Genomic DNA, 23,769 nt, shown 5'->3' on the forward strand with positions numbered 1-23,769 from the left:
GGCGCTTCCCTTTGGAAGTATACCAGGCACGGCCAACTGGGATGAGGCCCTGAGGTCGGCCCATGACCCGCTGGAGGGATTATGATCTCACAGTTGGCCTGGGAATGGCTGGGGATCTCCCAGGCTGAGCTGGAGGAAAATTGCGGCGGACAGGGGCGGCTGGGCCTCTCTTCTCTCCCTGTTGCCACTGCTACCCTAGGATAAATGGGAAAGAAAATGGATGGAACAATTGATTATTAAAAAACAAATAAACAACCAGAAGCAAATACGCATTTCACCTCTGTTCAAAAGGAACAAATACACGGGCCTCGGCTTTCCCGAGCAGCAATCTTACTGCTCCGAATGACTCTTCAAAACCCTACAGCGGGCCTATTGTCAAGAGTACGAAAACCTTTAACAGCGCGTTGAAGACGTTATGCGCTGCAGTAATTTCCTGCACACTAGGCGACCCGCAACGCAAACCGGCGGTCGGCAATGGCCGCGGCGATGGATGTGGACTCCCCGAGCGGAGCCAACAGTGGCTCAAGCAAAAAGCGCTTTGAAGTTAAGAAGGTAACGAGAAATAAACAGATTTAAAAAAAAAAATCAAATATACTTTGTTTGTACGGTTGCTGACGAATTCGCGTGCCGCTGCATCGAGTTAACACAGCAGCAGAATAAATATCAATATATAACACTGTAATCTCGTGTTCGACGCTACACATGAATGATCATGATCCCGTTCAACACACGTTCAAAATACCGTGTTTTCTTATCTAAACCACTCCCTAGTCCTGTACACCGTACGTACTCGTGGAATTGATTGAATCATTCATCTAAATAATTTTAGTCACCGATGATGTCAATGAATGACAACGCTGCTGTAGTGACGTCTAAATCTACATATGTGATAATCATGATTTACCAGAATCAGTGTATCTTAGAATACTGAGAATAAAATACTGTCTTAGGACTTAGTGAGTCCGGAGAACCGGTGACAGCGACTCACTCTGAATTAGAAGATTCAAACAGAAGGTGATGAGTGAGTGCAGTGAAATGAGAGTCGCAGGAGTAGTAAACTGTGATATGAGTGGAGTGAAAGAGTAAACAATGTGGCCCCGATGGGGATGGGATGGAGAACAGCAGGCGGTGTTTAAGGTCAAGACAGCTGGCCCAGTTCCTGGGCCGTTTGTCACTTTGTGCTCCTGCCCATTGGGAAACAGTGGAACGCCGTGGCGCTCTGGGCCTGGGACATCGTCGTTGACAACTGTGCCATTTGCCGGAACCACATCATGGACCTCTGTGAGTGCCGGGAGCAGCGCTCTCCTCCTGCCTTTGGCCCCTTCTTTACATCCACATCTACCTACAGTTCCCCATTCTTTTAGTACGCCTCATCTTATGTGTAAATGTTCCAATAACTTTTGAGATCATAACTGTTGAATGAAAAATAAACCTTCACATAACTACTCCTGTAATGTAAATGTTTTATAAAAACATGATTAAGAATTGTTGATTTATCTTGATAAAGTTTTATGCAGCTGCTCATGTGATGAACATTGGTTCATATGGTGGAAAGAAACAAGTTTCACTTAAGAATCACACGTCTGCATCTAAGTGTCTCTTTCTGCTAATCTACACATTGTATTTTCTATGAGATGCACGTCGCTTTGGAGAGAAGCGTCTGCTGAATGAATACATGTAATGTGAACTTATTCATTTCACTGATGCTTTTCCCCAAAGCGACTTCCAATGAACTCTATGTAGTGTTATGAGCCCACACAGCTTATTCACCAAGGTGACTTACACTGCTAGATACACTACTTACAGTGGGTCACTCATCCATACATCAGTGGAACACACACTCTCTGTCACTCACTCACTACGGGGGAACCTCAGCAGCATGTCTTTGGACTGTGGGAGGAAACCCACACAGACACGGGGAGAACATGCAAACTCCACACAGACTGAGCGGAGATCGAACTTAGTCCTCTCGCACCACTCGGGCACTGTGAGACAGCAGCGCTACTCACTGTGCCACCGTGCCGCCCACGTCACACCAGTAGCTGCGTAAAGCTCTTTTTAAGCATGTACCCATGTGATACAGTACAAAGCTGCAGGAACATACCTGCATGTGTCTATAAGATACTGGTATCTCTCCACAGGCATTGAGTGTCAAGCCAATCAAGCCTCAGCCACAAGTGAGGAATGCACCGTAGCGTGGGGAGTGTGCAATGTGAGTGTGACCACTGTGTACTGTTGCCTCCAGCTTTATTAGGCTTTTTGTGGTGTTCACATTTTTGTGAGGCAGATGGTTTTCTCCTAAGCGAAGAACAGCTCTGAGTAAACTAAAGTGCATTCACTGACAAAGATCTTTGCATATAAAACATGATTACTGGATCACAGCTTGCTTGTTTGATTTTACTGGAAGACATTGCTCAAATCTGTTATCGGCCACGATTTTCTGTCTGTTTAGCCGAAACCTTTGTCCAAGGTTACGTGCAGATTGAGCGTCACGCTTAAAGGAGTTGCAACAAAATAGGAGGCTGCAGCTTGTTTCATTGACCCCGGAGCAGCTTGGTTACAAATTTTGCACAAAGGGTTTCTGAAAACCCTAAAACACAGCACTGATTCAAACCATAACAAGGAGAAAATAGATATGATTCATGGAAAATCCTCAAGGCTTTGAAAATAAAAGGAAGAAAACAGCATATCAGAAACACATTGCCAAATTAGATATTGCCCTTTGTTTCTGTTTTCTTTGGTTTTCTTCATTGTCTCTTGTCAATCACATGTGCTCTTTTGTTAGTGTCTGTGTCAGATTGTTGATGTCTTTGTCACAAAATTAATTGAATTCAGGTGTATCTACTGAACTGTTCAACACTTGTGGTGATTATGTTAACAATTCAGAAGATAAACCATGTAAATCTGTCACTAACATGCTTTTATTTATTTATTTATTTATTTATTTTTTCTTTCCCCTGTCTCAGCATGCTTTTCATTTCCACTGCATCTCTCGCTGGCTGAAAACCAGGCAAGTGTGTCCACTGGACAACAGAGAATGGGAGTTTCAGAAGTGAGTATCTCCTTTCCTGTACATTTCTGGGGTGAAGTTAGAGCACCTGTAAGGCTGCAGGTGGTGTAGGTGTGAGGAATGAGGACACGCCACTTGTGACTGAGATTAGCAGGTTCAAACTACTAGGGGAAACTTGTGTAGAAGAGGGTGTTCAACTTGAACTGCTTGATCATATAGACCAGGTACCAATATATGATGATACAAAAAGATCTAAGACTTATTCCAGAAAATCGTGTACATCCATCACTTTTATGTTCTCTGTCACAGTAATCTTCTCCACACAGTATGTTTGTCCCAGCATTCCTGTCATGTTTGCAAGCTATACTTGAAGTGTTCAACTGTGATCCCTAAATACTGCATTTGCTTTATCATGGATGCTTGGAATTTCATGAGATCTCCTTCCTTTCAGCTTAAATTGTATTTCTTTAGACAAAAACTTCCCTTAATAAAAGGCATTTGGCAGATATTCAGACGTTGTACACCTGCTTTACAGTATGTAGGTGGAACATATCCTCAGTTCCATCGTAAATCATTGATTGCAAAAAAGTTTGCCCCCTCCCCCATCTGGCCCTTCATAGAACCTACATGGATGTGACAGTACGTGTTAAAAATCTTCTACAGGGGAACACTGACATTTTAATGTGCAGTGTGTAAAAATGCAAAATGTTTTTCCAGTTCAAGGTGTCACATGTATTTTTAGTGGTGTTTAGGACAAAGAAACATGTCTACTGATGTTTGTTAAACAAAGCAAGGATGTCAGTGCTGTGACTGCATGAAAGCATTAGCCAAGAAATTAAGTAACATGATGTCTTTGTGAGCTCTTCATATTCATTTGCTTTTCAGATCCTAAGAGCAGACACATGTATTATATCCAAATCCTTTATGAAACTGCATGTTAAGTGAAGACAGGAACTAGACACCTCTGGAGAAATGTGCCTCTGTTGAAGACCGTTTTTCTTGGCATGGCTTAAAAGGTGTATCTTCCTTGCTTTGTGCAGGTATGGGCACTAGATGTGGAAGACTGGACTCTGTTCTTCCCCTGGAGTTCAATAACTTGGGAACCTTCCTGTATCTTATTTATTTACACACAGATGGTCTTCATTTTTAGAGCAACTGTGCTCATATGGGGGTGGGTACTACTTTCATTCTATGGTTTATTTCAAAAATGTAATATTTGTAGTCATTGCAAAATATGAATAAGTGTTACTTTGTGCCCATAATTTACAAGACAATTTTGAATGAAATTAGAGAAAGGTCTTATACAGAGATTAGGTGCAGGTTCTCTAAGGAAACCTTTTTTTTATAATTGAAGCAACATCAGATCAAAGTAGAAAATTGGAATAAATTATGGCACGTTATTTAAACTGATACTGAACTACAATGTAGACTTTAAAGGTTGTTTTTTCAGCTGTGTAAATCAATATAAGTGGCTTAACATTCTAAGTTGCTTTAGGGGGAAAATCAGCTTAATGAATAAATGTGATTTCTGAAAGTTGTAGTAAAACTGGTTTTCTGAACCCACCCGTCCAAACATTAACTATAATGACCCAGAGAGAGTGTGTTTCACTGATGTATCTAGCAGTGTAAGTCACCTTGGTGAATAAGGTGTGTGGGGTAGTAACACTACATAGTATCCGCTCTAAGTCGCTTTGGAGGAAAGCGTACAAGTGAATAGATGTAAACTTGTAAAGCGCTTTAGCTGCAGGTGTTAAATATCCCACCCAGGTGTTTGAATCAAATACTTCAAGTTGACTTTACTTAGTGTCAACAAAACAAGGAATTAACTGACAGGAGAAAAGGACCGGTTGTGCTGCTAAAATGTACTTTTTCTTGGAAGTCAAATGCATTCTTCCAAGTTCATGGTGATGACTTTTCACAACCCACTGCCAACTCAAGTGTAATATAAAAGCAGTTAAAGAATGGGGGAGTTAATCCAAACGCAAACAAATTCTATCTGAATCAGTTAACTTTACTGCTGCCACAGGAAAGAAAGTATGTTTTGGTTCTTAAATCTCAATATATACAAGTAATCTTTCAAAACACATAACAGCACTGCACCACACTCCTCTCTGCCCTGCATTCGTCTAAACTTGTATAGTTAAGGCTAAATTGTTCTTATGTGCTTGTATACAAATATAGACAATCAGCTACCAGTGTAGGTGAAACAAAGAACTGCACTTTAATTCACAATGCTCCAGTGCAAATGGCAAACAAATTAGAACAATTATACACAGGTGATTTCGTTTAAAGAAATGAACAGTGTGATGAATGTTAATTTCCAAAAAACAGCAGTTAGTGGGACAGAACCCTAATGAGAGAATTGCTGCACCTGCCAAAACTGGACTGCCACCCTATCTATAGAATAGCAGTAGCTGGTTAAATCAAGAGCCCCATTTATTAGTGATGCACTGGTGGTGAGCAAAGCTGGAAGGTAGCACAGGTGGCCTATAATGGTGGACACCAGTGTTTACTTACTCACAACTCAGTTAACCCTGTTCGAGGGCTAAAGAAACCTTTAGTGTGAAAGCTAGCCATAGGGTAGCATTGGTAACTGGCTATAGAACCTCCCCATCTCCTAGCCCCCAAATTAAGTGCTTGTAAGATTTTGTCCCGATTTGTAAGTCTGTCTGAAAACCTAACCCCAAGTCCTCCATAATTGCCAGCAAATCCCAGCTTTACTTTCCCCTGATTTGTAGAATCTTTGTTCCTTCTCTCATCCTGCTGTCTGCTACCCCTCACCTAATCCGAAAGCACTTGACTCCTGTCACTCCGCACCTCAGATCTAAGTTTGAGCCCTTACTTTTGAACGCTAAGCAGTAACGGCACCTGCCCTGCCACCTAAGCCTGAGGGCCCCCAAATTTAGCACTCAGTTGGTTGATGAGAGCCATGATCTTGGGGTTGTTCTGGTACTTGGCGATGTTGGCAGGATTCTGAGCCACATCCTGGAAAGCTGCCATCACCTCTGGGTCCTGTGGACGGGAGAAGATAAGAGCATGAATACCGAAGGTGAAATTGAATTATCTGGCATCCTCCTTGTGTGGCTTCTAGCATGAGTTGGGCTCACAGGGATGGAGCAGAAGTGAGCGCACACTGCTGTACCTTCAAAGCTGTAAGCACTTCAGGGTCATTGAAAAGGTCACCCAGCCCAGGCATGCCAAATGGTGGGGCTCCTCCAGGGAACGCTCCGGCTCCACCTGTGGTGTGGACAAAGTTGCATCAGCCACCCCAACCAGACTGCATTTTGAAGCCCTTGTGTGCTTGTGGCATTGCTCTGTCTGTAGAGCTACATTCTCCTTCCCACCTGGGAATCCTCCATGGGCGCCTCTAGCCTGTTGCCGAGCCTCCTCCTCCTGTGAACACAAACAAGAATGAAGTGACGTGAAATGACAGCATTCACCGTGGCACCTCTCCCCTCATTCAGGACCCAAGGCTGCCCCCTTACCTGCCGTGCTCTCTCGTGTTCCTCCCTAGCCTTCTTCACCCGCTCCTTCTTCTCACGGATCTCTCGCTCCTCCCTCTTCCTTTCATATTTCCGCCGATGCTCTATGATCTTATTGGCCTGCCAAGAAGATGGCTCCACGTGTAAGTTGTGCCAACAGCACTATAAGGAAGCATGTGCACCAGACTTCAAGGAAAAACAAGATCAGGAGAGAAGTCTGGGGTGAAATCACCCGAGCACCTTGGGCTGGACCTCCTTGAGTATAGCACTAGTGTCTTCGTCATAGTCCAGCTTGCAGGCCATGGCAAGATCCTTTGAGGCCTCTTCCCAGTGTCCAAGCAACCTGATAGAAGCCCAAGAGGGATAACGTGAGTTTATAACCATTAGTTCACGCAGACTGATACCTGTCAAAAGTATTTAATCTCAGATGCCATTTCCCCCCCCCATTCTCCTTTGTTCATAAATTTGTTTGAAGGGAAACGAGACTTCAAACCTGTGTGCCTTGCCTCTCCATTTGTAGGGCTGTGCAGAATCTGGGTTGATGGCAATGGCCCTGTTACAGTCTCTAATTGCAGCGTTGGGCTTCTGCATCTGAATATACACACTAGACATCGACGCAGGGTTCTGTTAGCAGACTGCACAGACAGATGGACTCCACAGTTTGTAGGTATTTCACTCACACTCACCTGGCTCTCTTGGCAAACAGAATGGCCAGTCTCGGGTTTAGCTTAATGGCTTCAGTGAACAGAGCCAAGGCTTTATCAAGCTCTCCTGCACCACATGAAATATACACAGTGACCACAGGAGAAGCCACAGATGGCACAATTAACAATTACTGGAAGAATATGAGAAAGAAAAAAAAATACCCAGTTTCAAATGTAATAAAATCCCATGTAGAATTTTTGGTTCCTGGGACTCCTGTTCTGAAGCCAGGCAAATGTGGGACACATTCTATTACTTATTGCAGAGCAACAAGCCTGGGTACTAACCTTCCCCAAGAGCAACAATGGCCTCCATTTTCTTCTCATTAGCCTTGTCCATCATTTCCTCAGTCACCTAGAAAACAAGGGGGGAGAGACGATGGGACAAAAGCCACAGAAAAGGGGTTTAAATAAGTTCATAGACACCCCTTGACTTACACAAATAGACTGTTCTTCAACCCCTTACGCAGGTCAAATTTACCTCTATGTCCTCTGGCTCTCCTATCTCTTGAGGTTCATCGTTGTCAGGTTCAATCACACCATCCATATCGATTTCTATAAACAGGAAACAGAAGGGAGAAGCACTCAACTCCTTATCTGTAAGGAGAGCAGCACAGATGCAACAAAAAGAGAAACGGTCAATCTTGCTCAGTAACATGGCCACTAACGAGAACTATTAAGCACAGGTACCCATCAGAACTAGGCTAAACCCAGTTAAGAACTCTGCTGTCAGAGCTGATCCTTGACCTGCAACAGACCATTTCTACCCTGGAACGTCTCATACAAGAATAGGGATGTGCAGACAGACGTACCCAGCTCACTCTCCTCGCTCTCCAACAACGGGGGCTCTGGGGCTGCTGAAGATGAGGCCTCCTCCTCCTGAACAGAGAACAGATCCCCACACTGATGCAACCGAGAAGTCACTGAGGTATTAAAAAGTAAAGTTACTCTTTGCACACACACGCAATTTGCTGAAGCCGCTTGTCCAGAGCAGGGTCACGGCAAGCCGGAGCCTAACCCAGCAACACAGGGCGTAAGGCTGGAGGGGGAAGGGACACACCCAGGACAGGATGCCAGTCCATCACAAGGCACCCCAAGCGGGACTTGAACCCCAATCCCGCCAGAGAGCAGGACCCGGCCAAACCCGCTGCACCATCGCTCCGCCTTCCCACTCTTTGTATTATAGCATATTTCACAAATGCAGCAAATGAAAGAAAACGTGGAGCTCGGCTACAAACTTAAGTGTTACAGGCTGTAATATAAATTAAGCAAGCAAGCAAGCAAAATGCTAGTTATAAGAAATTAAATTTTGTACTTTAGGTGATGTAGGTGCTTCTTCCTTCTGGGCTGGCGGAGGGATCGTAGCTCCCATGCTGTAAGTGACAGTAAAGAAGCATCAGAATCCATAAAGTTCCATTAAAATCCAGAATTTTTCCCCCCAAGATGACTAGCGACATGTAAAAACAAGCAGTAATCTTAGATCAGCGATCAAGTGACAAATATGTTGACATGGCACTAGTGGGCAGGTCTCCACAGTGGAATTAAGGAGTGTTGCTGTGCTGTGGGTGACACAAAGACATGCCAGGTGTCACTCATGGCATATGCGTTAAAGCACCCAGTGGCAGGTGAAAGGGGACAGACGGATGGACCCACGGACACGCACCCTTGCAGCCAGTCGCGGAAGAAGCTCAGCTCGGGAAGGTGCAACACACTGGGATTGTCACAGCAGAGCTGCACGAAGGCCTTCAGTTCTACGACTTTGCGGAAGTCCATCTCTCCAGACTCGGACGAGGCTGCAAGGACACAGGATACACACTTTCCACCAGCTCCTTGCTTCGACACACACAGCTACCAGCAGTCCAGGACACCTGCACCACACGCCGAAAGACGATGCACATCATGGAAGATCACAGTCACCCCACACGGGCACTTTTCTCTTTTCTGCTATCTGGAAAGCAGCTTAGGTCTATTCGAACCCACACTGCCAGGTACAGGAAGAGCTTTTACCCCAGTGCTGTAAGAGTATACAACACTCACCAATGTGCCACCTAGAGACTCTAGTAGAGACTCTAGTTGGACTGTTCCCTCCAAGCACATTGGCACGTTACACTGTCACTTAAGTATTCTCTGTTTTGAAGTTATCTAGCTGTCTATCGTTATTTATTGTTATTGTTACCGTATTTGCTATTACCATTTACTCACTATTGTTTTGTGCAGTATTTATTGTTTTTGTTCATACTCATAGTGTGTGGAAAAGCATTCAAGAAGAATTTCATACTTGAAAACCCGCGGCAATTCACAATGAGTCAAAATTGTATTAGAAACAACGAAGAATCAGGCTTTTCGACAAGTCGGGTAAAATGAACACGTGTCGTGAGTAAATAAATACCCGCGTGTGGAAAATTCGAGAATAAACTAAGTCAAGTACAGCACGTCGTGCGACCTCGCGCGTCCATTGCCAGATAGAACTTCGCGGACGTTAAATAAAAATACATAAGCAACGAATACCTTGCAGCTGCTCTGGAACAGACAGGAACCAGATCCTGATGTGCGTTCCCAAGCAGTGTATGAACAGCTCCTAAAGCTCGACCCACTCCTTCACGTTGACGCAAGCCCTTTTTTTTTTTTTTTTCTTTTTTTTTTTTTTTTATCAGGCACTGGGTTAGAAAGCGAAAATTTTACGACCCACAACTGGCCCTAACATATTTCAACCAATACAGTCGCGTAATGATGGCGTCAGATGGACGACTCGCCAATCACAACGTAGAGTCCCTTTTCGATGTCTGGCGATCTTAAAGTGCAAGCGACTTCTTTAACTAGTTGAGAGGCGAAGTAGTACATACAGTATTTAATAGGTAAATAGGTTCAACAGTATAACGTCCGTTGAAGGATTTATTTAAATTTACTGTATATATTTTGTACATACAGTATATAAATATATATTTTATTCATTATATATATAAAGTTTTTAAAAAATGTGTGAATGTGAACCATCCAGTTAATCGATTTGCATTCATTGGAAGTAATGTGTTCTGCTATTATCCTGAAAAAGAGACATAATGAGTTATCCAACATTTTGGAATATGTGTTAAAGATGTTTTGTGTTTTATGCCTGTATTATATGCAATTATATTGTTTGATTAAAGTCTTTTTTGAAATGAGATTCCTTTCATAATACATCCTCAGCCCACTTTATGAGAATCTGATTTGCCTGTAAATGAAATTAGAATCTTGATTTACCGTGAAAGTACCATGCCCACAGTTACAGGGGATGTCATGAAGGCAAGGAATTAAAACTGAAAATGAGCCTCTTTTATGGTGTTGAGGAGCACACAAGGAGTTCAATAACAGTAGAGGTTAGAGAGGCAGAGATCACACCACCAGCCACATCAGAGCCACCACATGACATCACATTTCTACTGTCACAAAGCTCACGGAACACATTAACTTCCCTTCACTGACTGATTTACGTTATCCGCTTTCGTTACTTGATGCCTTTGATTTTTGTTAAACACACAATAACGTTGTGCACTTGTGGTTTTTTATGCTCTAAGAATTATACTGCAAATCAACAGGCAGTGTATTGGTTAGAGCTACTGCCTTTGGCCCCAAAACAAAAGTTGTAGGTTTGATTCCCCACCTCTGGTTGTAGTACTCTTGAGCAAGGTACTTACTCAAAATTGCTCCAGTAAAATTACCCAGCTATACAAACGGGTAAAAAATTGTGACCTTAACATTAAGTTGTTTTGAAGAAAAGCATCAGATGAATGTAAATTGTATTTAATGAAATAGCAGCTTATAAGACTTCTGAGGTGGTGTTATAATCAGCACTAGTACTGATATAAGTCTAATGTTGTTCTTAGAAATTCTGTGATAATTTTGCATATTTGGGATAACAAAGTAGTGTGGCACGGTGGTGCTGCTACCTCACAGCTCCGGGGTGGGTTTGAACCCTGCTTAGTCCCTGTGGAGTTTGCATTTTTTTGCTCTCAACATGTATGAAATATGTTCCCAATACTGAAAGTGCCTGCACTCTTCTCATTTTGTCATGTCACACTTTGGATTTACCTGAAAATGTTGTCTTACATGTAGATCTCAACTTAGAGTTAAATATCTTTGACTTAAGAAACTTAGGTGTAATATTTCTGTACCAGCGACTTTTAACTTGAGTTGGAGTTACAGTCTGATGATTGAACTCAAATCAGTGATTTGAGTTTGAAGTTTAATGACTGCAGCACTGCTGATCATTTCTTCTGCATATTCCTTGGTGTGTGCTTGCTTGTGAGGACTTAAATGCTCTATTTAGCCTGGGTGATTTGTGAGTAAAGCTGAAAAATATGAGAGATGTGAGATCTGGACTTAAAAGGTTAGTGGTTTCAAAAGGGAGACCGGGAGCAGGAGGAAAACTGTAAGCACAGCATTGAAGTCATAAGAACTGTAAGGCAATGTAAAAGTAATCTAGTTTATTAAGTCCCTTTATTGTCAGTTTGTGGCAATTCAGAGAATGAGGAGCTCTTAGAAATGGTAGAGAAGATTGATGGTGTTCGTAGCTTGGGTTGTTTATTCAGAGGTTCAGGTGTTCGCCGAGGTTGGCATTCAGACTGGAAACGTTTCATCACCAGTTGAGGTGAGGTGATTAGTGATCAGTGATTGACTGGTAATGAAACATTTGCAGTCTGAATGCTATGCTCGGCGAACACCTGAACATCTGAATGAGGAGCTGTTTTCACTGCAGGTGGCTCGGTTGTACCTTGAGGTTCATGGTTGACTTAAGAAGGCAGTTTAGGACTCTATTGAGACACACATTGAGCCCTGTGGACAAACATCACACTGCTGTCTGAAAACTCTTGCAAAGAGCAGGTGGAAGAGGGTGCGGAGAGAAAGATGGTGAATTGCGATGAACATGTCACACACATGAAAACAGGCCCTTGAACATGACTCATGGAGCCTCTTCAGAGATAGGGCTGGAGAAACTGCCCTGGCGGGCGCCGTCCTGCTGGACCGCGGCCGTCCTGTCCTCCATTGTGGATGGGGGATGTGCATGGTGGCCTCGAAGGAGCTGCGAGGAAGGATGGAAGGAAAAAAATACACCCCACTTCATGAAAGTGTATTATTATCCAAGACCCCGTATGGGACAGGCGGTTCAGAAAATGTGTGTGTGTGTGTGTGTGCGTATTATTATTATTACCCCCATAAAATATTCAAAGAACACTTTAACTCATACATGGATGGATGTATTTCCATAACAGCAATCACTGCTGGATCTAATTCCTAAAGAACACACCAAATGTTCAAGATTAAATGCAAAGAATTGGTCGATACCTTCATAAGATGCATATCCTGAGCTCTGATACGAGGTTTCATATGGCAAACGTGCCTTAAAAGTTAAGTAAATATGTGAAACTACAGTTTAAAAAATTCTTTAATCTGTCCTTTAAATACTCTTCTTTACTTATGAGGAACAGTGACACTCAAAAGGCTGGAGAGCAAGGTGTGTGTCCATCAAAGGAGGTTGATGCCACCGTATTGGGCCTGTAGTGTGCTGGGTGTCACAGGCAGTCAGCGAAGGAAAGCAATAAAATTGTTACTGAAGCTTCTGGGAACTCCACCATGGATGGTCCCAAGCCCGGCTGAGAAAGGAGGAGGACTGGGCGTGGGGTTAGCTACCCCACACCGTACAATCCTTGTCAGCTACAGAAACACCAACAAGGAAACTTCATGATATCTCAGCTCTTACGGACACCTGGAGTATCACTGTTGGCAGCCTATGTCCCAGGAGGGGTGGAAGACAGAAGAAGAAGACTGTTGCACATGGATATGTGGCGGTGGCACCCACACTTGTGTACTTGTTCGCTCACTATCCACAGGCACTTATCCAAAGACAGGGGTGCCGTGGTCCAGAGCCTATTCCAGAAACTTGAGGCATGAAGTAGGATACACCCTGGATGGACACCCAGTCTATCACATGGCAATCGCACACACTATTCACTCAAACACACACAGTGCAATTCAGAGACATCGGTTCACTTAAAACACAAGTCTTTGGGCGGAGTTGGGAAACCAGAGCACACGGAGGAAACCCATGTGAATATGGAGAGGACAGGTTACACAGTGTACACAGACTGAGCTGGGTTCAAACCTATGTCTAACCACAGCCCAGGTGTTGTGAGGCACCACTGCTACCCACTGCACCACTGTCCTAAAAGCCCCCTGTACATACTACTACTACTAATGCCTACTACCTCAGTTATGACTTTAATATGTTTTTATTTATGAAGCAAAGCCTACATGTCTCCATTTCAGAAGCGGTCCATACACACAGGGCATGTCCAAAGAATGCTGTCAGTGACCTTTGGAAACAGAAAATCTGAAACGTCCCTTCACTAATTGGCTGTTTATTGCATTGATGTAACTTATAATTGTGGCTTTAGAGTACATATAAAAATTAAATATGAATTGACTTAATCACTTTTATCGGAAGTCAGCTGGAAAACAGTTCGCCTTTTCGTTCATGTCAGATGCAGGTTTCTTTTCATGTTTTAAAAAGCAAAAACAGAACAAAAGTACAGAAAACATGTCATTTAGTTTTGTGACGCTGTCCGTTTTGGTGAGAGGACAGGCAGAAATCCTTAGGTCCCAAGTGGACCCGTATATAAGCCCCTCAACCCACCGACCCGCCGGGAAGCCGCAACAACAATCCGCCATTTTGTTTATTTTTTATTTACTGTGTATTATTATTGTGCAGGACCGGAGCTCTCAGTTCGTCGTAGCGGCCGCCGGGCTCCTGTGTGGCAGAGCGGCATCTCGTCTTGACGGTGATGGAAATTTCTAGTAGTGCTCCTCAGCATCAGAGGAAAAGACCCATTAATAGAGCAAGAACGAAGGATTTATCCAACCGTCATCTTAGGACATCTCGTGACGTGACCAAACATAAATGAAATAGCAAAGTTGAATTCATTAGCCCATAAGGAAGGAAAGCTATCACAATATGTATTATTTAAACAGAAATAAAGGTTGCGTTGAGGGGCAATACACGGGAGAACCAAAGAATTTAAAGAAGCAGGAATATCTGAGAGAATGGAAGGACCTAAACCTAATATATAATCCCTCAGTATCGAACTGCTCCAGCTTTTATCTCATCCAGCGCACCCTCTTCTCTTCTACTTAAATAGTTGTAATAATTAACACTTTTCCAAACAGTATGTTTTCCCACGTGCACCTTGATGATTTTCAAGGGACACGAATTGTTGACCCGTTTCGTTATCACTTATAAGCCATTAACAGAAACAATGACACTGCTGGAAATTAAAACATCTGCTCATCGATTGAATGGCCCCGAAGTAGAGAGTGTATTTAAAGGAGTGATTAAAGAATTTTTTTTTAACTGTAGTTTCCCATTTTTTAGAACTTTTAAGGTACGTTTCCCTTATAAAACCCCATAACAGGGCTCAGAATATGCATCTTACGAAGATATGAATCCGTGTGTAGCTATTTGCAGACCACATGCACAGGACTGTAGGCTGAAAAGGTTGGATGGGCACTGAGGTATTCTAAGCACGAATGGTTTCATCTCAGTGTTTTAGTGAGATCACACCGAGCGTCGTTTTACACGTTTCTTGTGAAGTGTGTTCCGTTACAAAGCACAAATACTACACAAAATCTTTTGCTTTTTAGTAAACTGAAGTGATTAATTAACTCGACTTTGTCTTGTGTACAGTGTGTCGTATCAGGGAATGGTGACAAGATCAGCCGCGTCATTCTCTACCTGTTCAACTCGCACACTGAACTTTCAACACTTAAACAACTCCTCGTTTTTCACTGCGTAACGCCTTAAGGGACAATAAATGATTGCTTTTGAGTTCTTTCTCAGAACATATGAATGGAAACGTGGCGTTTGCCAGTACGAGTGCATCCCGCTGTACTATTTCGCATTTAATCTTGAACATTTGGTGTGGTCTTTCGGAATTAGATCCAATCCAGTAGTGATTTCTGTTATGGAAATACGTCCATCCATGTATGAATTAAGGTGTTCCTTGAATATTTTGGGGCGGTAATAATAATAATAATAATAATAATAATAATAATACAACACTTTCATGCGGTGGGGTGTATTTTGTTTTTTTTTTTTTCTTTCCCTTCCATCCTCCCTCGCGGCTCCTTCGAGCCCGTCGCGCACATCCCCCGTCCACAATGGCGGACACGACGGCCGCGGTCGAGCAGGACGGCGCCCACCGGGACGGTCTCTCCGGCCCCGTCTCCGAAGAGGCTCCATGAGTCGTGTTCAAGGGCCTGTTTTCGTGTGTGTGACGAGCGTGTGTTAAGCAAGTGTGTGTGTGTGTCGCGCGCGACTCTTTTCTCCTCACTCGGCGACCCCCCCCGACTCCCAGAAGCCCGTGAAGAACAAAAAATCGGCCCGGGGAGGGGGGTCCGCACGCCGGGGCTGAGCGCCGCAGCCGAGCCCACAGCCGAGCCGAGCAGCGAAGCAGCGCTCTGTGTCGCGGGACTTCCCCCCTCTCGCTCCTCGACCAAGGAGGGGGAAGAGTCGGCGCTTCGAGCGCGACGAAGGCCCAGCGACGCTCGGAAAGGACCCGACGACGGGAACGTGTCCCTCTTTTGCTGGATTTATTCATATTTATCGGCGAAAAATATGGCCGAGAACGTTCCGGACTCCGGCCCGTCTTCAGCCAAGAGGCCTAAATTGTCCTCCCCAGCGCTCTCGGTCTCCGCCAGTGATGGGAACGGTAAATATGCGCTTTTGTCTCATTTCACGCACACTCGGCTGCGTTTTGGTGTTAAAACATGTTATTTTGCGGCTTTAAGGCCGAAGCGAAGGAGAGCGCCGAGCGAGCGCCTCTCTCCGTTCGCCGTTACGGACTCCGACTTGCTAAGCTTCGTTCGCGAGCCTGGCTGGCAGTCGGGCGCCTCTCTCTTTTACCCCAAATCATTTCCTCGCGCCTGGCTTCGTAAAGTGATTTTATTATACGTCTCTTTAGGAGTTTGCTTTCTGACGAGCTCTGCAGTGTCGCGTAGCTACGCTCGCAGTAAGTTTGGACTAATGGCGAGCGCTGTGTCGGTCCGTGTTTCGTGCGCTGAAGAGAGAAGAAGAAGAAGCAGCAGCAGCAGTTCGTCAGCTCGTCTTTGTCGGGGGTGGCCGCTCTGCCCGCCATCGGTCTCGTCTTTAAACCCGACACAACAACACTAAATATTTCTCGAGTTCGTTTCCCGAACGGTGTGGGCCTTAAACCACCCGGGACGGTAAATAACAGCGACGAGCCGAAAAAACTGAAATGGAAACGAAACGCAGGCGACGAATATCTTGCGTGTCAGTCTCGCATTTCGATGCACCAAAAAGCACATTAAAGGCCATATTCGCTGTGTAAATATGCGATGCGCCGTGTTTTTCACCCCCCCCCCCCTTTTTTTTTTGGTTTTGTTTTTTTTTTTGCCTTTGCTTTGCAGCGGAACCGGTGTGTTGAAAAATACTAAGGCCGCTGTACTAGGTGTGTATTTGCAGCGGGGAGGCCTGTACTGTGGTGTGTGTGTGTGTGTGTGTGTCCTGCACTAGCCTTCTCTGCACCCTTTGGAGAAGTTGTTCCGAGTTTGGACCCTCCGAAGGCCTGGTTCTGCTCTGCGCGACAGGCCCCCCTGCAGGTCCTTATTGTGGACTGTGAGCCTGGAGGGCTTCGGACATCTTCCCCCTTCCCCATTGTCGCCCCTCTCCATTGTTCGCTCTTCCCGGCTTGCTGACCAGCTCCGCACGCCTGAAAACCCCTCCAGGAGAGTCCGGCGTGTCGTGGTGGCGGCCACCGTATCGCCGTGCCGTTCTCGGAAGCCGTGCACGAAAGGCGACGCTTTTTTCGGGGTGCTTGTGGAACGGTGATCCGTACTCCGGGATGGAGGGAAGATGGACCCTTGCCGTAAAGTGCGATGTTAATGGACTTTCTTCATTTTGTGCTGTGCGTTTCTTCCTGCCACCCAAACACATGTGTTTTGGGTGGATTGGTGACTTGAAATTAGGTGGCCCCTAGCGGGTAGAGCTGCTGCCTTTGGATGTGAAGGTTGTAGGTTCAAATCCCACTTCCAGCTGCATCAGCCTTCAGCAAGTAATTACCCTACAGGGCTCCAGTAAAATACCCGCTTTTATAAGTGGGTAAATAATCGTCTTAATATCGTAAGTCACTGCAGAGAAAAGCGTCAGTTCAATGAGTAAATGTAAATTGTCCATAGTGTGTGAAATTGTGTTATTTCCTTGCAAGCGAATGAGCATTCTGTCCAGGCTCTACCCTGTCTCGGACCCTGTGTTTCCGGGAGACGTTCCGGACTGCTGTGATGCTACCCTGGACAAGCGGTTATTGATGGATGGATGGATGACTTTGCAGTGGTTAGGTTGCATACATGTTTTTTGATGCTTTTCATACTTAACCACAAATCTCTTTCGCTCTCGTTTCATTCTTTGTTCAGTGCCTGTGGTTGCATGCTTGTTGTTTGCTCTGTTTTTAATGACATAATGAGAAACTTTTCAGTAAAAAAAGAATCAACAAACTGTTGAGAATGTTCCTGTCAGGCGGCTGCACGCATACCTGTGTCTTAAAGCACTGATTTTTGCCCCCCCATTACTTTTATTGTTTATTGCTCCAGTGTCATGTGTCTGTTGTTATGGGTTTTGCCCACTCAGTTAATGTCACATTCCTCAAATGTGTCCTTAAACAGTCTGTGATTGTTTTATGGGTGAGCAGCGCTATTAAAATGCTGAGACATCTTGCGGAATATCAGCTTTTTTGTTTTCCCCTGGAACTTTTCATAACCAGAACAAATTTTTGTGAGTATGCTTAGTTTACGTTTTCTGCTTGTGTCGTCATTCATGTGGTATGATATAAAGTTTTAAATGGGTCTGTACTGGGCGCTTTTAAAATGAAAACAAATCATGTAACAAATAACCTGGTTCTGAATAAAACTGAAGAGCTGTTGAACCGTATCATATTTATAGTTTCAAATGTAAATTTACACTTGGTAGATGTACAACTATCCAGAGGTTGGAACATAAAATAAACTATTTCCTTTTCCTGTGTCCTGGCATAATACCCTGGGTTTTCAACAAATGGGATCATTTTAAGTAGACTAAAAGCCTGAAGTGCACACAGTTTTTGCACAAGCAATGAAACTTAGCATGACTACACAAGAAAGTAACATAAATAATCAGAAACTTTGAGCGGCACAGTAACTGCTTTCCAGTATATGTATCTGAAAAATCTTGCAATGATAGATTCCAAATATATATGCAAAAGTCCAAAGCTCATTCCAAAATTGTTGTGTAGCAGTTAAATCACTGCAGATGTTTGAGAAATTTCTCCCATCTATATGATCTTTAGTTTGGGCTTGGCGCACGGTTGAGGCCAACTGTAAATGTTGACGTGCACCCTTCTAGCGTATATTTCTTAAAGCTGGTGAGTCTGCAGCCAGTAATTCATACCAAAACTTGTTGACTTGATATTTTGCAATTACTTACATTGAAGATGTTGCTAAACAGAAATGAGATCCAAAATAGAATAACACTAAAATATACAGAAACAACTCTCTGAGGTTTATGTTTTCAAAGTGGCCAAATTACTGTAAACAATAACAAGTCGGCTGACTTGACTAGTTTTGATTTTTATCAGATACATATTTCACAACAAGGTTTAATCTCATCTGAGCTCTCATTTTAGTGTAGTTAACTGTTGCCAGAAACGTTTAAAACCATGCTGACTAAATGTAGTTTTCCTTGCTCGTGGTGAACTGAAAACTGTTAAAGGGTGAAAAGTCATAGATGTACACTAGAAGGGTGCAAATCAACATTTACAGTTGGCCTCAACCATGCTCTGAACCCAAACTAAAGATCATATACATGGTAGAAATTTCTCAAACATCTGTAATCTGTCTATAAACTAAAGTGAGGTGACTTACTGTTAGTTTGTCGAAAGAGGGGATCTGACACACCCACCAGCTATGCCACTTTTAAATTTTTTTAGGCGAATCGAATTGCACATCATAGTGCGTTAGGTATATGTGTGTGTTGAAATGACAGTGAGTCCGTAATGCATAGTGGTCCCATAATGTCCTGTTTTCGTGGAAAAAGCTGTTTACATTTGGAGCATCTGAAGTGCTTAATATTAAGGTCAATGAGTTGTATGCTGCTGACTATGTACGAGTGGGCTAAACATAGTGTGGCTAGTTTAAAAAAAAAAAAAGCATTAGTTAAAAGTGGTTATACCCTTATCTAGGAATCAGATCTAACATTTGTGTGAGAAATTTTGTTATAATTCATTCCTCTTAAAGTCGGTGTGTGAGTAGTGAGAATGTTTTCCCCTAATATCAGTATAACTACTGTGTGTGTTTGTGTACTGATGCAGTAGAGGCCTCTGCATTTGTGCATGAATTTATTATTATTGTTGCTATTCTCTCATATTTCAGTATCAGACTGGAATTCATATTGCTGTAACATTTTTAATAATGATTTTAAGTTCTTGCTGCTCTTAAAGTATTGCAGTTTGCTTTTGCATAGATCTGGTAATGACTGTATCTGAAAGCGTGCAATATTTACATTTATTCATTTATCAGACGCTTTTGTCCAAAGCGACGTACATCTCAATATAGCTTTTCATTTCATCTGGTAGATGAATTTGAGATTGTCATTGTGTCAGGTCAGTTTTGTTTCCCTTGTATTGAAGTTTTCCTTAGTTTTCTCAAGTTTAGCACTGGCTTCCATCGTTGATGTAGTGTTTATGAAACTTTGCACTTTTCACCGGTCCTGCTGTGAAGCCTCTGTGTTTGATACTCTTGGTTTCATGGGATTTGTGTGTTTGAGCATGCTGCCCTTATGATTCTAATGGTTGTGCTGCTCTTAAAAGTCCAAATGCAACATTTTCAAGCTTTATGCTTTCATTATCTGCTCGCTGGCTGTGGAAGTAAATCAGAAATTGTGTCCTCAGATATCAGGGGACACGTAGAGGTGCAAATTCATGTCGCGCTCTCAATTTCTCAGTAAAATGGAATCAACGTAAGCACTGTATTGTGTGTACAAATTCTTCCCTTGTAGCCATTGAAATTGGACACTCACTCAGTTTCATATATTGGGTAAAGCTGAAACAAAGTCTGTCTTAGGAAGGGAATACTTAAGTGCAGCTGATGGAAAAAGTGTGAAGTGATTTTGTTAGAAAGGAATGCAGTGTGAGAGTTTCAAGATCAGAGATCACATGAAGTCCGGTCCGTGAGTAGCTGCGGGTGCACCTACTGCATCAGACATCTACTTTGTGTGCGTGTGTGTATGTGTGTGTGTGTTTTACTTTACGGCACAGTACAGCAGAAATGCATCCTGTGCAGTCAGTCCCTCACATGGCACAGAGCATATCTGTCAAGAACTAAAAGGACTGTTATGCTTTGTGTTTCATGCTTAGAACCAGCTTTGGGGACAGTTAAACTGACTGCAGAGTTCAGAAAATGTAATTTCTGATCTGCATGCGTTAGTGAAAGTAAGATTTTCACCCTTGTGTGATGCCTTTGCGATTGTACTTTATCACAAAGATGCTCTACTATCAACTTTTTATTTGTGCATCGGTGCCTCGCATTGCAGGGGTCTCTGGATTATTATTTCATCTGTCGTCTGTCTGGGTCCTCAGTGTAGTTTTTTTCTAATGTGAGATTACGAATGGACCTGCTTTCAGTTTTTACTTGTCATCAGTAGAGCTTCCTTTCAGATGATGTACAAACTTATCATGTAATCCATTCATAGAGGAATTTGATCATGCTGTGTCAAATTTATATTCTTCATATTGTATTTAGTGCACAGTAACGCGAATGTCCTGAGGTTAATCCCCGAGCGAAACCTGCCTTGACTCCTCTTCGTTTGGGTACGGTGAAGGCGGCCTACTGCCAGTGTTTCAGAAAATGCCACAGTTCCATCACCCTTGTCCCAGTTTGCTAAGGTCTGGATAAATGTTCAGTTTTACTTGTCAGGTTTTTTTTTGTGGTGCCGGGACCGGGGTGATATGGTTTCTCCTCAGAAGAGACGTGTGTACAACCTGTGCTCTACTGCATCTTGTATCTCCTTGCATCACAGTGTCAGGACAAATCTCTAAGTGCTTTCCCCCACCCGCCCCTTCATCTGCTGTCCACAGATTTCGGCTCACTCTTTGACCTGGAGCATGACCTCCCCGATGAGCTGATCAGCTCCTCTGAGCTGAGCCTTGCCAATGGTGGGGACCTCAGCCAGCTGCACAGTGGTCTGGGTGTGGGATCTGGGCCAGGTGGGGGTCAGGATGCTGCAGCCAAGCACAAACAGCTTTCGGAGCTCTTGCGCTCAGGGGGCCCCCCTGCCACAGCCCAGCAGCCAACATTGGCTGGCAGCCCCAGTGGGGGTTCCATTGGACTTCTGGGCAGTATGAAGGGATCTCCAGGCACACCAGGCATGGGACAGCAGCAGCAGCAACATGTTTCACCCCAGCATGCTGGTATGATGCAGCAGCAGCAGGGAATGGTGAGCAGTATGAACAGAGCCATGATGGGATCTCAGAAGGTCAGCGGACAGCCCCAGCAGCAGCAGGCCATGATGCCAGGTCAGGTCATGAATGGCTCCCCCAGGATGGCCTACTCGAACCCTCCAATGGGGAGTAATAGTAACCTGCTGGCAGAAACTCTACTACAACAACAACAGCAGCAGCAGCAGCCACAACAACAACAGCAGCAGCAGCAGCAACTTGGAGGAGGACCACAGTCTGGAATGAGGGCATCACAGCAGCCAGGTGCCACAAACAAGGTACGCTTTGCAAATGGTCCTGTATAAATCAGAACAAGGTACAATGCAGTTCAGAAACAGCCGTAATGGAGTCTGTACAGCATGTACAATCATCCTGTGATGTCTTTGCAGTAGTAACGTTGCCAGCAGTGTTGTAATTGTACCGACTGTCTGCTCTTAGCAGGTTGCAGCTGCTAAGTAGAGGATGGAAAGGGGAGACAATTTTACTAATTGTAAATTGAGTAATTTACTTAATGCTACAGAATTAAATTCTACAAACACTCACCTTAGATTTAAGATTTAGTAAATATTATACATTTACTTAAAAATACCCTAGTGAAGCAGAACAAGGTTTTTCCTTCATTCTTTTTACTGCTTCCAGTATTTTTTTTTTGCTTTAAATTTGTTATCTGAAAGAATGAGAACAATGTAAGTTATAAACGTGAATGAGACTGTACATTCCCAATTTAGTCATTTTGTTACTCTGTCCGGTAAACTCGTAGCAGAGTTTTGTCGTACCAATCACTGCAAATTTGCTACGAATGCTCATGACTGTCACGGAAAATTTGCTCACTGCAGTTGTTAGTTTTTCTATTTCTTGGTCCGTAATTATGTCTACCTTTTGTTGTTATTGGTTAATGCCAATGGTAAAATATGAAACAATGCTCTGTATATTTGCCTGCCAGTAATAACTGTCTGAGTGTGGTGGAAAGGTGTAGATGGAAACCTTTGGAAGAATAGTGCCATGAACAAACATACCAGGTGACTGTGGGCAGGGTTAATGCAATTTATAATTTGCAATGATTCTCATTTCCCTGTAGAATTGTCTTTGTATATTGGCAATTTCTGGAGCTTTAATTGACAAGGGTTGTCTGTGGAATCATTTAGTTCCATTCGGTTATTTTTTAATATGAGCATTGTGTTTTTGGATAAGTGGTACTTTAGGTTGTTGTTATTTTTTGCCAGTGTTAATTTGTTCCTTCGGGGAATGGGTAGAAATCAAAGCAGGCATCCACACAGCCCTGTGTGGATTGAGTTTGAATCTCCCAATCTGCAGTGAGGGGGCTCTTTTGTTTTGGAACTTTTAAGCAGGATTCAGCTTGTCTTATTACCAACTTTGAGATTGTCATCTCTGATTATACCTGCGTGAAATATGCTGTTTCTGTGATGTATTACGGCTTTAACACTTCATTCAGATGCGAGATGTAATTCAGATGTGATGTAAACATTTAAATAACCATTATGAGCAAATATTTAAATTTAAAGAAATTGACACAGATACTTGTGCTTCTTGATAGTTGTCTTGTGGGCTTGGTGTACCCTGCTGAGTTAAAATCCTCAGTACAGCAGCACGTTTGCTATTTTATAGTAATTATCTGTAATTTGTAAATCAAGTAGCTCGCCGATACTAAGAAAACACAATGTCCACGTAAGTGTCTGGACAGGAGTAGGTAGTCAGATGTCCGTTTTCTGCTAGTCATGTTTTTGAGCAAACAAGTTAAAAATCTTGACAGAAGTGCAACAAAGAATTAAAGAACATCTGTGTTGCACTAAAACTTATCTGGTGGTGTATTTTCCATTGTCATTTACAAAGTGGAAGTTACAAAAAGAGTACGAGCTTGGCTCATGATGCTAAAAAACATTTTTGCAGAGGAGTAGTTGGGGAAAAAGCTCACTATTGGACAATTCACTGTTGTCTGCACCTGCATTTGTTTTTTGTTTTGTTCTGTAAAATAGCTGATTAAGGCATTGCCCACTCTTTAATTAGATGCAATGCACACATGACAGTACTGGTAGTACCCTTCA

General features: G+C 43.3%; 3 protein-coding genes across 5 annotated transcripts in view; 2 read left to right on the top strand and 1 right to left on the bottom strand.

Moving 5' to 3' along the window:
• The first annotated feature begins 434 nt into the window (after positions 1-434).
• On the top strand, positions 435-4,614 carry LOC108939944 (E3 ubiquitin-protein ligase RBX1-like). The gene is made up of 5 exons (XM_018761638.2): positions 435-552; positions 1,203-1,281; positions 2,142-2,212; positions 2,967-3,052; positions 4,051-4,614. The coding sequence occupies exons 1-5, from the start codon at positions 475-477 to the stop codon at positions 4,061-4,063; spliced, it is 327 nt and encodes a 108-aa protein (XP_018617154.2). The 5' UTR covers positions 435-474; the 3' UTR covers positions 4,064-4,614.
• A 576-nt stretch (positions 4,615-5,190) lies between these two features.
• On the bottom strand, positions 5,191-9,817 carry LOC108939912 (hsc70-interacting protein-like). 2 transcript variants are annotated; one of them, XM_018761581.2, is made up of 13 exons: positions 9,702-9,817; positions 8,857-8,986; positions 8,509-8,566; positions 8,006-8,072; positions 7,675-7,748; positions 7,482-7,548; positions 7,179-7,263; positions 6,986-7,096; positions 6,733-6,835; positions 6,496-6,612; positions 6,355-6,403; positions 6,153-6,247; positions 5,191-6,022 (listed from the first exon to the last, which is right to left on the bottom strand). In XM_018761581.2, the coding sequence occupies exons 2-13, from the start codon at positions 8,964-8,966 to the stop codon at positions 5,891-5,893; spliced, it is 1,068 nt and encodes a 355-aa protein (XP_018617097.1). In that variant the 5' UTR covers positions 8,967-8,986; positions 9,702-9,817; the 3' UTR covers positions 5,191-5,890. The 2 variants fall into 2 exon arrangements, with proteins under 2 accessions (XP_018617097.1, XP_018617098.1); XM_018761582.2 differs by lacking the exon at positions 9,702-9,817 and adding an exon at positions 9,472-9,555.
• Positions 9,818-15,298: 5,481 nt separating this feature from the next.
• Positions 15,299-23,769, top strand: part of ep300a (EP300 lysine acetyltransferase a) — a 36,264-nt gene continuing 27,793 nt past the window's right edge. For both annotated transcript variants that reach the window (XM_029246614.1, XM_029246615.1), the window contains exons 1-2: positions 15,299-15,934; positions 21,347-21,984. In XM_029246614.1, the coding sequence (XP_029102447.1) occupies positions 15,841-15,934; positions 21,347-21,984 (732 nt within the window). In that variant the 5' untranslated portion in view covers positions 15,299-15,840. The remainder of the gene's footprint in view (positions 15,935-21,346; positions 21,985-23,769) is intronic.

Source organism: Scleropages formosus, chromosome 20, assembly GCF_900964775.1.
Source record: "Scleropages formosus chromosome 20, fSclFor1.1, whole genome shotgun sequence".
Lineage (NCBI taxonomy): Eukaryota > Metazoa > Chordata > Actinopteri > Osteoglossiformes > Osteoglossidae > Scleropages > Scleropages formosus.

Bases quoted from the DNA above. Each gene is read 5' to 3' on its own strand.
- LOC108939944 (XM_018761638.2), top strand. From the start codon at position 475: ATGGCCGCGGCGATGGATGTGGACTCCCCGAGCGGAGCCAACAGTGGC. The intron at 1,282-2,141 runs GTGAGTGCCGGG...ATCTCTCCACAG, and splicing joins GAACCACATCATGGACCTCT to GCATTGAGTGTCAAGCCAAT. The intron at 2,213-2,966 runs GTGAGTGTGACC...CCCCTGTCTCAG, and splicing joins TAGCGTGGGGAGTGTGCAAT to CATGCTTTTCATTTCCACTG.
- LOC108939912 (XM_018761581.2), bottom strand. From the start codon at position 8,966: ATGGACTTCCGCAAAGTCGTAGAACTGAAGGCCTTCGTGCAGCTCTGC. The intron at 6,613-6,732 runs GTGCTCGGGTGA...TCTTCTTGGCAG, and splicing joins TCAAGGAGGTCCAGCCCAAG to GCCAATAAGATCATAGAGCA. The intron at 6,023-6,152 runs GTACAGCAGTGT...TCCCGTCCACAG, and splicing joins AAGTGCTTACAGCTTTGAAG to GACCCAGAGGTGATGGCAGC.